The sequence below is a fragment of the Chiloscyllium plagiosum genome, chromosome 1 (assembly GCF_004010195.1).
Source record: "Chiloscyllium plagiosum isolate BGI_BamShark_2017 chromosome 1, ASM401019v2, whole genome shotgun sequence".
In the NCBI taxonomy this organism is placed as follows: domain Eukaryota; kingdom Metazoa; phylum Chordata; class Chondrichthyes; order Orectolobiformes; family Hemiscylliidae; genus Chiloscyllium; species Chiloscyllium plagiosum.
The window spans coordinates 74,839,734-74,854,610 of NC_057710.1; the positions used below are offsets into that span (position 1 = coordinate 74,839,734).

General features: G+C 39.9%; 1 protein-coding gene across 3 annotated transcripts in view; it reads left to right on the plus strand.

Moving 5' to 3' along the window:
* The window catches only part of ipo11 (importin 11), a 458,122-nt gene that overhangs the window by 266,356 nt on the left and 176,889 nt on the right, over positions 1-14,877 (plus strand). For all 3 annotated transcript variants that reach the window (XM_043689423.1, XM_043689430.1, XM_043689427.1), the window contains exon 24: positions 1,416-1,496. In XM_043689423.1, coding sequence (XP_043545358.1) covers positions 1,416-1,496 — 81 coding nt within the window. The remainder of the gene's footprint in view (positions 1-1,415; positions 1,497-14,877) is intronic.

Sequence of the window (14,877 nt, forward strand, 5' to 3'; positions counted from 1 at the left end):
CGGGTCCCTGGCGCTGTAAGGCAGCAGTGCTAACCACTGAGCCACTGTGCTGCCCGCAAGAGAGGACAACGTGCCACTGATCAGCAGGCTCATCCACCGAGGGCGTATGAGTGAAACGAAGGAATAAGAAAGCTGCAGTCACTATGATGGGGTTATACTGTATGCCTCCCAATAACCAGGGGAGATAGAGGAATAAATGTGTAAACCAATCCAGAATAGTTATGAAAACAGCAGTGTTGATGTCATGGTGATTTTAACTTTCCCAAAATTGACTGGGATTCTCTTAGTGCCAAGGGCTTAGATGGGGCAGCATCCAGTTCATCCAGAGGGTTTCTTGAAACAGTATACAGGTAGTTCTTCTATAATGCATTCCTGCCTGCAGCATATGAGAGAGACCATGTGTGCAGGTACTCATGTGATTCAGCCAACATTGTCTACACTGCAGGGAAGGATCTCCGAGGCATGGTATATTGACAAAACCATGCGGATGTTATGACAACAGATGATTGGACGCTGCACAGCAGTCACCAGACAGGGATGTTCTGCCCTCGGGGAGGGAGGGGGTGGTGGGGGGGGAGTTTTAGAACCTCAGCTCTAGACATCTCCTTGCAGCATGATTGTTTAATTGTTTTATTGTCCGCAGTTGCTAAGGTACTCTTCTACGTTTGTGTCTTTCATTATAAAAATCAAAGAACATGAATAATTATTGAAGCCTTCCAATTGGCTTATGACAAGTGAGAACACTTATTGCAACACTTTGAGCTGAATTGCAATTCATCAGGTATAAAACTAAGCAGCTGATCCTAATCCTTAACCATTTTTAATCCACTGGAATGCATAAATGACAGTTTAACTTAGCAACACTATTTTTGACTTTGTGAATAGAAATAAATTTGTGCTGAAAGGGGGTATCAGTGTTAAAATTGAAAACCAAGCAACTAAATTTATTCAGTATATGCCTTGGCATTGGATTAGTTTCAGGATTGTTACTGAAAGCTGCATCGCTAATATAATGTAAACACTACAACCTGTAAGTTCCTCTCCAAACTACACATCATACTGACTTGGAATTATATCACTGTTCCTTCTCTGTTGCTGGGTCAAAATCTTACAATTTCCTCCCTAACAAAGGATGTACCTACACACATGGATAACTGCAGTTCAAGAAGTTAGCTCACCACTGCCTTCTAGGAGCAATTAGGGATTGTCAATAAATGGTCATGTAGCCAATGAAACCCACATACAACCCACATTGTGTGAAATAATAACATACAATGATGATGCATGCACCATCCTTGAGGATTATCTGTACTCTCTTCTGACCTGTCCATCTCTACTGATCTTTAAATATCGAATTAGAAGAATATATTAACTTATTTTACTGTTTGAGATGAGCATGAAATTCTCCCTTCCAGAATTTTGCAGATGTCCTATGCCAATCCTTCTGCGAGCTGATGCAAGATATCACCACTGAAGGACAAGTTCAAATACTTAAGGTACTAGTTTTGTTTTGTTATGTAATAGTATTATTAAAGTAATCAATGCTTATTTTTTTGCAACAAGGATTGTAGATCAAGATGTATTATTCAGAAATATAAATTTCTCCTTTTTTTTATATATGTATATAAAATCATTTTATCCTTGAATCAATGTAGCTCTCTCTGACCCCGACTTAGACCCTGTGACCTTCCAGTCTTTCTGTACTTTCAGCCTCAATTCTCAGTAATTCCTCTACTCCTTCCCAATCAGAGCTTTGACTCTGCCTTCTTGAAGTGTTAATATGACCCTTCCTTACCACCCTCTCAGTTTTATCCTAACCTCAGATTTATAGTTTTTTAATATATCAACTCTCTCTTCCTGCTATCCCCACTATCACATGCTGGTGTCTGCTTACAGGTTCTAGTACTGCATTACCCCTCATTGTAGAATTGAGAATTAGAAAAGGATGCCAGATTCTGATGGAATATTAGCAGTAACAGTCAAGCAGACTTCATATAACACAGATTAGTTTCTTGCATAAATGTAGTAGATATATTTAACTTCTACATAGGTTGAGGAAAGCAAATCATTTTGTAGTCCCCAAAGGCGACTAATTTATTGAATGTAATTTGAACAGTATTCTGAAACAATATGTTTGTAAACACACAAGGGAGTACATTGATACATTTTGTAACAACAGTAAACTAGTAAATAATTTAATAGCAAAGTGCATTTTAATCACAAAATGCAGTGCAACAACTCACCCATCTTCTTAAGACAGCACCTTCTAAACCTCTAACACCTAGAAAGACAAGGGCATCACCACCTGCAAGATCCCCTCTAAGCTACATTCCATCCTAACTTCGAACTATATTACTGTTCCTTCACTCTGTCTGGATCAAAATCCTGGAAGTCCCTTCCTAATAGCACTGTGGATATATCTAAACCAAATGGACTTTGTTGTTCCAGACGTCAGCTCACTACTACCTTCTCAAGGGCATTTAGGGATTAGCACTAGTTATTTAGTCAGTGGTGATCACAGCCCAAGATTGAAAAGGGAGGCAATGGCCTTGTGGTATTATTGTTAGACTATTAATCTAAAAACTCAGCTAATGTTCGGGCCAGTTTCGAATCCTGAATTTGAAATTCAGGTTTTGAAATTCTAGTTGTGAATTCAATAAAAAATATCTGGCATTAAGAATTTACTGATGACTGTGAAACCATTGTCAATTGTTGGGAAAAAACACTAATGTCCTTCAAGGAAGGAAATCTGCCATCCTCGTCTGGTCTGGCCCACATGCGACTCCAGACCCACAATAATGTCATTGACTCTGAACTGCCCTCTAGCCAATTGGATTCTGGATTAGTGGTGCTGGAAAAGCACAGCAGTTCAGGCAGCATTCAAGGAGCAGTAAAATCAACGTGTCGGGCAAAAGCCGTTCAGGAATACAGGCAGAGTGCCTGACGGGTGGAGAGATAAATGAGAGGAGGGTGGGCATGGGGAGACTGCTCCTCGGATGCTGCCTGAACTGCTGTGCTTTTCCAGCACCACTAATCCAGAATCTGGTTTCCAGCGTCTGCGGTCATTGTTTTTACCTCTGGCAAATTGGGGATGGACAGTGAATGCTGGCCTAGCCAGTGACATGCTCATCCTGTGAATGAATGAAGAAAAAGCTGTACCTGCAGAACTAAACAAACTTACTCAATACAAAAAGTAAGAAATAGTACAAAATGTTTAAAAAGCTATATGCAGGCAAGGAACACTAAATGTCGCATGGACTTTGGAGATGTAAAGACCAAGAAAAAGTTAACGTTTGGAAATGAAGAAGTAGGCAAGGCTCTTAAAAATGCTTTTCTTCAGTTTTCACTTTGTATTTGCATTGTATTTGCTGGGGAATGTGAGATCCTGAATTGGAAAAAACATAATGAGAAGGGAAATATTCACATGTTTAGCATCTTTGAAAGTGGGTAAATCTTTGTCTCATGAAATGTACTGCCTCTAAGAGAAGCAGGAAGTTAATAATAGACACTCCCTCCATCATTTTTCAGTCCTCTCTGGCTACAAGTCTGACGCTGGAGGACTGAGATTGTTAACTTTATATTAATATTCAAAGAGCAAGGAATGGATAGCACAAGTAATTACAAAGTCAGAAGTCTCAACACCAGCTTATAGTCCAACAGGTTTATTTAAAATTGCGAGCTTTTGAAGCACTGCTGCTTTGTCAGGTGACATGAGCAGCTCCGCATCAAGTAATTATAGTTGGACACATTATTGGAGATAGATTTGGGAAGCAGAATAAGTTATCATTTGTGGGGCACAGTCAACATAGACTTATTCAGCAAGGTTGTCTCGAATGAATTTGTTTCATTTTCTGTGGAGGTAATAAATATTAAAGAGAGAGCAAACTTGACTTTAGTCAGCTTTGATTTTATTTCTGCATGAAAGATTGATACTTTAAATTTAAAGGGTCACGGGGTGCAAGGGCAAATGGCACATTGGATTCCAAAATTTGTGTTGCAAATTGTCATTATCAATGATATTGTCTTGGAATAGGAAGCAAATGGCATGGTTGACGGGTGCTTTTATGACTCAATGTCAATTTCCGATGAAGTTTCACAAAACTGGGTCTCTTATTGCTTATAAAAACCAAAAGAACCGGATACTTTAAATCAGAAACAAAAACAGAAAATGCTGGAAAAACTCAGCAGGTCTGGTAGTGTTTGCAAAGGAAAATCAGAGTTAATGTTTAGGGACCGTTCCTCAGAACCCTTTCTATTCACCATGCTGCTGGATCTGCTGTTTTACTGGCAACTTCTGTTTTTATACCTTGTTGTTCATGATATGTAGATCAGTGATTTAGACTTAAAAGTCAACAGCATGGTGCACAACTGAAACAGAAATTACTGGAAAAACTCAGTGTTAACATTTTGGGTCCAGTGACCCTTCTTCAGAACTGATTGTAGCTAGAAAAAGGTTGGCACTTTATATGCTAAAGGTGAGGTGGGGGGGAGAGAAGGATCAATAAATGATAGGTGGAGGTGGACCCAAGAAAGAATGAAAAACAGTTAAACAGCCAAAAAGAATGGAAAAGGTCAGAAGGAGAATGAATAGCTGCTAATGGGGACTATTAATGGCTGACAATGGGTTGTTTCTGGTAACAGCTCATGTGGTGATAAACATTGGTGTGATGGGTTGGGGTAAGAACAGAGGAGAAGGTGCTGACACTTATACAATTGTTGAACTTGATATTGAATCCATAAGGCTGCTGAGTTCCCAAGGGAAAATGTTTTTCCAGTTTGTGCGCGCTTAGTTAGAGCAGAGTGGTATCCCAAGACAGAAATTTTGACCAGCAAACATGGTGGTGTGTTGAAGTGGCAGGCAACTGGAAGTTCACTGTCCTATTTGGAGTCAGAACATTAGTGTTTTTTAAAGCAGTCAGCCAATCGGCGCTTTGTTTCCCCAGTGTAGAGGAGACTACATTGTGAGCAGCAAATAAAGTAGACTAGATTGAGTGCTAAAAATGTGTTGCTGGAACAGCGCAGCAGGTCAGGCAGCATCCAGGGAACAGGAGAATCGACGTTTCGGGCATAAGCCCTTCAGGAATTCAGGCATTGGAGTTGGTGGCTTATGCCCGAAACGTCGATTCTCCTGTTCCCTGAATGCTGCCTGACCTGCTGCGCTGTTCCAGCAACACATTTTCAGCTCTGATCTCCAGCATCTGCAGACCTCACTTTCTCCTCATAGATTGAGTGCTAGTAAATTGCTGCTTGACTTGTAAGGTGAGTATGGACCTTTGGATTGTGAAGAGGGAGGATGTAATCAGACAGGTGTTACACCTTCTGTGATTGCATAGGATGGTGCCATGAGGCTGTGGGGACCTGTTGGGAATGGAGGAGTGGACCGGTGTGACCTGTAGAGAGAGCTGTATTCCCTGTGGAAGACTAACCAAGGAGGAGAGGAAAATGTGTGTCTCAGGATGAAATCCTACTGGAGATGGCAGAAATTACAGATAATGATCTTTTAGATGTAGATGCTGATGTGATGGTAGGTGACGAGGGGGGGAGGACCTGATTACTGTTTTTGGAGGGAAGAGAGGGGGTAAGGGGCAAAGTGTGCGAGATTAGTCAGACAAAACTGAAGGCCCGGTTACCATGGTGGTGGGTAATCCTCAGTTGAGGAAGAAGGTTTTGGAGATCCACCTTGTTGAAGTTTGAATAGATGTGACAGAGATGGAGTCTTTACAAGAAGCAGGCTGCAAGGATGTATAGTCAAGTGGGAGTTGGTGGGTTTGTAGTAGATATTGGTTAGCCTGTCCCCAGAAATTGAAACAGAGATGTGGAGGAAAAAGAGGAGTCGGACAGGAAACAATGAAGGTGAGAGCAAGTTGGAATTTGGAAATGAAATAGATAAACTATTTCTGGATAAGAAAGACACTGATGTCATCGATGTACCAGAGAAAGAGTTGTGGCTGAGGGATGGAGTTGGACTGAAACAAGGAATGTTCCACGTACCTCACAAAGAGACATGCATGACTGGGGCCCATGCAGATATCCATAGTCACACCTTTGACCTGAAGAAAATGGGAGGAGTTGAATGAGAAGTTGTTCAGAGTGAGGACAAGCTCAGCCAGGCAGAGAAGTGTGTTGGTGAATGGGACAATTCAGGCCTTTCTTCCTGGAGAAGCAGAAAGCCCTGAGACTGTTCTGATAGTGGAATGGATGTTAAAGGAATTGCATGTCCATGATGAAGAGTGAGCAGCAAACTGCAAATTTTGAAATTCATGTAAAGCGTCAGAAAAATCTCAGATACAAGTGTGAAGGGACTGGACAAGAGGGAGAAAAGTCAAGTCAAGGTAGAAGGAGATGAGTTTCTTGGGGAAGGAGCAGGCAGAAACGGTGTTTCTGTCCAGGCAGTCCTGTTTGTGGATTTTTTGGAAAGGGGCAAGAGGCGAGTTATGTGGAGTTGGGTGAACTATACACTTGTACACCATGAGGAGGAGATTACAAATGAAATTAATAACTGTTGTGAACACAATAGCCTGGTCTTCCATGGTGAGGTTCATAGTCCACTGGGAGACATGAGGAAATATCAAAGAGCTGGTGCTCAGCCTCCATAACGTAGAGGTTAGTATGCCAGACAACACCTGCACCACCCTTGGCAGGCTTAATTACAAAGTTAGAGTTGGATCCGAGTGCATGGAGTACAGTCAGCTCAGAGGGAAATAGGGTTAGAATGGGTAAAGGTGGATGGGAAGTAAAATTGGGGCAACCAATATCTCATCAGAAGTTAGCAGATGATACAGAAATTTGCTGTGTAGTTGATAGAGGGGGGAAAAGGCTGTGGGTGGCAGGAGATTATCACTGGGCCGGTCATTTAGGAAGAGAAAACTCAGTCTCAGGAGGAGAGTAGAGGGAATGATGCATGTGTACTTCAACTGGCAACATGAGACTAATAGTGATCCCACGGGTCTGGAGCAAGGCCTCAGCCAAATCTTTTCTTTTAATCTCATACATTTAAACAATTTTGACCTCAATTAGCTTTTTAGCTCATTAAAATAATTTGACCTGATTTCCTGAACCTCAGGAAACTATTTAGGTACTTGCTATAAGATTCAGGAAGTGTCTTGTATCCGGTGTCTTGTTTTTAGGCAAATCTGCAATTGATTCCACATCCTTACTTGCTGTACCCATGCATTGATCTTTCCCGCAATTACCCACAATCCTGCATCCAATTCCAGCAGCTCCAATTTCCACTTCCTCGAACTGCCTTCCTAATGACCAGGCCGCTGATCCCTCAGCAAGACCTCAGACCCTCTCCCTAGCTTTGATTTCCAACCACCATGAACACCATTGATTTTTTTTTCTGTCTCCCTTTCACCATTAAACAAGTAAAAATTCACATTGCATTTTATCAAGAATGAAAGTAGACATAGTAGTTATGATTTTTGATCTGACAGTAGATGGTAGTACTTTTCTCCTGGATAAGAGCATCCTCTGTTTAAATGGTGAAAAAAAAACAGATATAGCTTTTTTCAAGTTTTTTCAAGTGTTGATGAGTTTGAATTAATGTTTCTAATTCACTGGTCGTCTTTTGCTCATGGTACACGTTGAATATTCAAGAACTTTGGATTGTTTAGTGTCACAGTTAAATTACCATATCTTGATCTTTTCTGCATCCTACACTTAAATCAAGATTTGATTTCTGACACTTAGAGTCATAGAGATGTACAGCATGGAAACAGACCTTTCGGTCCAACCCATCCATGCTGACCAGATATCCTAACCCAATCTCGGTCTCACCTGCCAGCACCCGGCCCATATCCCTCCAAATCCTTCCTATTCATATACCAATCCAAATGCCTCTTAAATGTTGCAATTGTACCAGCCTCCACCACTTTCTCTGGCAGCTCATTCCATACCCCTCCAACCCTGGCAACATCCTTGTAAATCTTTTCTGAACCCTTTCAAGTTTCATAACATCTTGCTGATAGGAAGGAGATCAGAATTGCATGCAATATTCCAACAGTGGCCTAACCAATGTCCTGTACAGCCGCAACATGACCTCCTAACTCCAGTACTTAATACTCTGACCAATAAACGAAAGCATACCAAACGCCTGCTTCACTATCCTATCTACCTGCAACTCCACTTTCAAGGAGCCATGAACCTGCACTCCAGGACCTTACCATTAAGTGTATAAGTCATGCTAAGATTTGCTTTCCCAAAATGCAGCACCTCACATTTTATCTGAATTAAACTCCATCTGCCACTTCTCAGCCCATTGGTCCATCTGGTCCAGATCCTGTTGTAATCTGAGGTAACCCTCTTTGCTGTCCACTACACCTCCAACTTTGGTGTAATCTGCAAACTTGCTAACTGTACCTTTTATGCTCGCATCCAAATCATTTATGTAAATGGGAAAAAGTAGAGGACCCAGCATCAATCCTTGTGGCACTCCACTGGTCACAGGCCTCCAGTCTAAAAAAAACCGTCCACCACCACCCTCTGTCTTCTACCTTTGAGCCAGTTCTGTATCCAAATGGCTAGTTCTCCCTGTATTCCATGAGATCTAACCTTGCTAATCAGTCTCCCATGGGGAACCTTGTCAAACGCCTTACTGAAGTCCATATAGATCACATCTACCACTCTGCCCTCATCAATCCTCTTTGTTACTTTTTCAAAAAACTCAATCAAGTTTGTGAGACATAATTTCCCACGCACAAAGCCGAGTTGACTATCCCTAATCAGTCCTTGCCTATCCAAACACATGTACATCTTGTCCCTCAGGATTCCCTCCAACAACTTGCCCACCACCGAGGTCAGGCTCACTGGTCTATAGTTCCCTGGTTGCCCTTACCACTCATCTTAAACTGTGGCACCACGTTTGTCAACCCCCAGTTTTCTGGCACCTCACCTGTGACTATCAATGATACAAATATCTCAGCAAGTGGCCCAACAATCACTTTTCTAGCTTCCCACAGAGTTCTTGGGTACACCTGATCAGGTCCTGGGGATTTATCCACCTTTACCCGTTTCAAGACATCCAGCACTTCCTCCTCTGTAATCTGGACATTTTGCAAAATGTCACCATCTGTTTCCCTACAGTCTATATCTTCCATATCCTTTTCCACACTTGCAAAGAGTTTTTTTTCTCAAGACTACACCGCTGTTTTCACCTCCTGGGATTTTTGAAATTATTTTTCTGCCTGCTAACTCGTTCTGGCCTGTCTCAAAACTCCCTCATCGCCTCAATGTCAGAATAACTTCTAGTTCATCTCAAATTATTTTGTTATTCTTAACAACGCTTTTCTAAGATAAAAGGAGAAAGATCTGAAAATACTCCATATGTCAGACACTATCTGTAGTGAGGGAGAAAGTTAATGTTGAGGCAGGCTTGTGTACTTTAATCAGATTTTATCCCCACAGTCTATACAGTCTTAATCTCTGTCAGACATATATTTTGATTTTGTATCAGAGCAAGCACTTTTAGCATATTTTTCACACTTCTGGACTTATGCAGAAAAATGTTAGCTCACTGATCATTTCTTTTTATCACACTCTCTAACTATGCTTTTCTCCCTGCATTAAAATTACTGTTTTCATTCCTGCTACAATAGACTTCACTTATTCCTAATGAATTATAAAAGCATTAACTTACATAGTTTCTCTTGCATCTTCACTATGTTTAAATGAGTATTCACTGCATCATTTTCAACTCCAGGTAATTGTTTTCACAAATAGCAAAGCTTCTAGATTAAACCTTGAAACATAGAAAACAGGAGAAGGAGTCAGCTATTTTGTCCTGCTCTGCCATTCAACAAAATTGTAGCTGATCATCTAATTCAGTATTCTGTTCCTGCTTTTTCTCCGTAGTTTTTGATCCGTTTAGTTCCAAGACCTATATCTAATTCCTTCCTGAAAGTATTCAATGTTTTGGCTTCAAGCCCTTTCTTTGGTAGAGAATTCCACAGGCTCATCACTCTCTGGGTGACGAAATTTCTTCTCATCTCAGGTAAAGATGGCCTACCCCATAGTTTTAAACTGTGACCCAAGATCTAGGGTTCCCCGTCATTTGCGTCATTCTTTCTGTGTTTACCCTATGTTATCCTGTTTAGAATTTTGTAGGTTTCTCTTAGACACCCCTTCATTCTTTTAAGCTCTGTAATATAGTCCCAACCAATTCAGTCTCTTTTCATGTCAGTCCTGCCATCAGAGGAATCAGCCTGGTAAATCTTCGCTGCACTCCCTCCATAACCAGAACATTCTTTCTCAGACAAGGACATCAAAACTACACCAAATACACTAGATGCAGCCTCCAGGACTCAAATCTTCTTTTACCACCTGCAGTACCTACGTGTTTACTTTCCGTAACTAGTGTACAAGGGTATCCATGTCTCGTTGCACGTTCCCCTTGTAATTTATTATCTAAGTGGGCACAGTCTGCCTTCCTGTTTTTGTTACCAAAGAGGATAATCTCTCATTTATCCACATGATATTTAATAAACCATGCATATGTCTACCAGCTCAATTTGTCCAATTCACATTGAAATATTTCTTCATCCTCCCAATTCACCTGTCATCCAGCTTTGTGTCCTCTGCAAACTTGGAGATATTTACTCCCCTCATCTAAATCATTAATAATATTGTAAAGAGCTGGGTCCAAGCACTAATTCCTGAGGTGCCTCACTAGTCACTGGCTGACAGTTGGAAAAAGACCTGTTTATTCCTACTTTGTTTCCTGTCTGCCAACCAGTTCTCTACCCATGTCAGTACACTACCGTAATTCCATATGGTTTAATTTTACATACTAAACTCTTACATGAAGCCTTATCAAAAGCCTTCTGAAAGTTCAACTAAATCACATCCACTGGCTCCTCCTTGTCAACTCTACTAGTTACATCCTCAAAGTACACTGTTGATTTGTCAAGCATGATTATCCCTTTCTAAATCCATGCTTACTCTGTCTAAACACTGTTTTCCAAGTGCTCTGCTATTAAATCTTTAGAATGGACTGTTGCAGTTTCCTGACTACAATATCAAGCTAATCAGTCTATAATTTTCTGTTTTCTCACTAACATTTTGAATAGTGGGGTTTCATTAGCTACCCTCCATGCTATAGGAGCTGTTCTAGAGTTTATAGCATCCGGAATTATAAGCACCTTGCATTCACTGTTTCTAGGCCAGCTTCCTTAATTACTCTGAGATACAGATTACTATGCCCTGGGGACTTATTGGTCTTTAATCCCATTAATTTCTTCAACACCAGTTTCCCTGCTAATACTATCTTAGAAACATAGGAACAGGCATTGGCCATTCACCTGATCAAGCCTGTTCTGCCATTCAGTGAAATCAAGACTGATCTGTGGCTTAACTCTGTATTCCTACCTTTGCCTCATATCCCTTAATATGTTTGCTTAGCAAAAAAGTATCTATCTACATTTTACAATTAATAATTGACCAGCATCCACTGCTATTAGTGGCAGAGAGTTCTTCATTTTTGCCTTCTGTGTAGACTCTGTGATCCTAACGTTTTTGGGGTGTAGTTTGTGTCCTCCTTTGTGAAAACTGTATCAGAATATGTCTTCAATTGGTCTGTCATCTCTTTGTCCCTCATTATAGCTTCCCTTTTTTCTGGCTGTAAGGGACTGATAACTGTTTTCAACAAGTATTTTCTCTTTGAGACCTATAGCTTTTGCAATTAGTTTGTATGTTCAGTGCAAGGTCATTCTCAGACTTGACTTGTTTCCGCATCCTCCCCAAAACCCCTACACCTGCCTCTTTTGTTAAGGTCTAAACTGCTTTTAATATTTGGATCTACAGCTTTTTCTGGCCACTTTGAATACTCCTTCCTTGAATCTAATACTATCCCTAATTTCTCTTATTAGCATTGGTTGTGCCACATTTTTCTCATTGTTTTGTCAAGATAGGAATGAACAGTTGTTGCATTTCTTCCATGTACGCTTTTTAAATGCTGGCCGTTGCCCATTCACTGTTCTTCCTTTAAATAATGTTCCCCAAGTCATAGTTAGCCCACGTCTCATATCAAGATAGTTTTGTTTAGATTCAGGACCTAAGGCTCAAAATCAATTATGTCACTTTCTATCTTAATCAAGAACTCATTATGGTCACTCTTCCCCAAGGGACCTCGCACAGCTAAATTGCCAATTATTCCTTTATTAAAAGGTAGAAACTTATTTCAGGCTTTGAAAACCCAAAATTGACATAATATAAACATAATTTTATGATTTATTCCAATTTCTGCATCTTTTCTTTGGGAGCTCTATGACATCTAACTTAGTTCTCATCTTCAAATTTTCCATTTAGATCAATGATTTCTATTAAACCTTACACTCTGACTGTATAACTAAGCATCTTGGTTGTCCCAGATGTGACATAAAAACAACATAGCTTTTTACAGAGCTCTTAATTTACTCCAGAATTGATGAGTCCTCGATGTACATTATCCAATTAAGTGATTATTCTGTCATAACTATGATTCTTATTAAACATGTGGCCTGTACAGTTTTCAACATTGTACTCTCCCTGCAAAGTTACAGATATTCTGTGTCTCTCAGCATGACATTGTTAAATTTGAAAAGTGCCACAATGTCAGCGACAGGGATAACAGATCCAAAAATGCAAAAGTATTGGCAGAAGTGGAAAACTCAGCACATTGTTGACAAATGGAAATAGTATTTTCAACCCTTGGATCAGAGTCCAGAATTGATATTGTAAACTGATGAAATGAAATGGGTATATTTGCTGTGGAATGTTTAATGACAAGTTTCACTGTCGGGCTGCATGTGAGTAGACAGACTCGGGCAGCTTTTGACAAGACATCATGTGTAAAGAAAATTTAGAGCAAAGACAAGGATGAAGAACAAAACTAGTAGTTAAGAAATCCAACTGAACATGAGCAAAGCTGCTGAGAAAGAGGAGAGTATTGAAGTAAAAAAATAAGGTTTTTGTTTACCACAATGAATGTGTTGAACAAATTGATTTCCTAATTAAAAACCAAAAGAACTGCAGATGCTGGAAATCAGACAAATACAGAAATTGTTAGAAAAGCTCAGTAGGTCTGGAAGCATCTGTGGAAAGAAATCAGAATTAACGTTTGGTGTCTGAAGAAGGATCACTGGACCCAAAATGTTAACTAATTTCTCTTCAGAGATGCTGCCTTACCTGACGAGTTTTTTCAATATTTTTCAATTTTGTTTTTGTCTCTTATTTTCTCATTGTTTTATATTAGAAGGGTGAAGAAGTAGCACAGTCACAGTCCAAACTTGCCTCTATATTCTTGAACTCATCCAAAATCCGATTGCCCAAACCCTCCATCATAAAGCCAGAATAGGGTTGTTCACTAATTGTACAATATTCAGCACCATTCCTGATTCCTCAGGGATAAAGCAGTCATGTCTCAATATAACAAGACTTGAATAATATTCAAGCTCCTTCTGACAAGTGGCAAGTAACTCTAGCACCGTGGGTGGCACAGTGGCTCAGTGGTTAGTACTGCTTCCTCACAGCGCCAGGGACCAGGGTTCAATTCCTGCTTCGATTGACTGACTGCGTGAAGTTTGCACATTTTCTGTGTTTACGTGGGTTTCCTCTAGGTTCTCTGGTTTTCTCCCACAATCCAAAGATTGGTGAATTGGCTATGCTAAATGGCCCGTAGTGTTCAGGGATGTGTAGGTTAAGTGCATTAGTCAGGGGTAAATAAATGATAATATGGTAGGGCAATGGATCTGGGTGGGTTTCACTTCAGAGGGTCAGTGTAGACTTGTTGGGCCAAAGGACCTGTTTCTACACTTTTTTGGAATTTTATGGGTTCTATTTCCTTTGCACCGCCATTGGTGGCTGTCCTGTTTGCCATCTTGGCCTAAAAGTCTGGAAATTGTGTGTTAAATTTAGGTTATTCAGCAATTCTTTCCCTAAACCTCGCTTTATCTCTTCTGTAAAACTCTTGTGAAATGCTTGTTACCTCTCTTAGCATTGTCTCCTTGTGCTTAGTGTCAGTTGTTGTATAATTGTCCTGTGATATTCCATTGGGATATATTACATTATTGAAAGTATTTTTCAATGAATTCATGTTGATATTAGATATTGTGAAATAAATTGTCATTTTTTGACTTTGCTGCTGGAAATTTGAGCTATTTTAAATAAAATTTGAATGGTATTAGAAAGTCACAAACAAAAGAACTTTTTCCGTGTTGTTTGCAATAAAAATGCAGGATAAACCAAAAGTTTTCCTTGACTTATGATGAGTAATCATTTGTGTGATGTAGATAACACACAATAAATTTCTACAGTCTTCTCCACGATTACATACGTCAGTTACTTGGATGTGACTTTTAAATTTTTTTTTGGAGTTCAGTTGCTTTAATGAAGAATGGTTCCAGGTACTAGTCAACATCCACAGATGGTCAGTGATGAAGATAATTTTACCAAAACCACTTGCATGAAAATATAAATAAAGTCTGTTATTATTGTGTTTGAATCTTATTCGTGTTAAGGCGACCAACATATTTCACCTACAAATTGCATTAGTGATGTTTCAAACTGTATCAGGTCAGATCTCTTTGAACGAGTAATATTTTCTATCTGAAATCTCTCTTTTTGCATCTTGGTCTTTACAGCAGTTGCAGGTTCTTGAATGCAACTTCCGACAGCATCTCATTGTTGTCACTAGTGTCACCTGATCTTTCAATAATGGTGTTCAACAAAATCTTGAGATTTCCAAGCCTATTTACAGGATTGTAAGGGGGCATGATATTACCTAGAGATTATGATGCACACACTCAGTTTGTACAAGTTGACATGTCGAAGTCTACCAATGTTGATTTCTCAGCAACTTTGTAGGAGGTAGCATGTCTAAGTGTACCAATATTGATTTCTCAG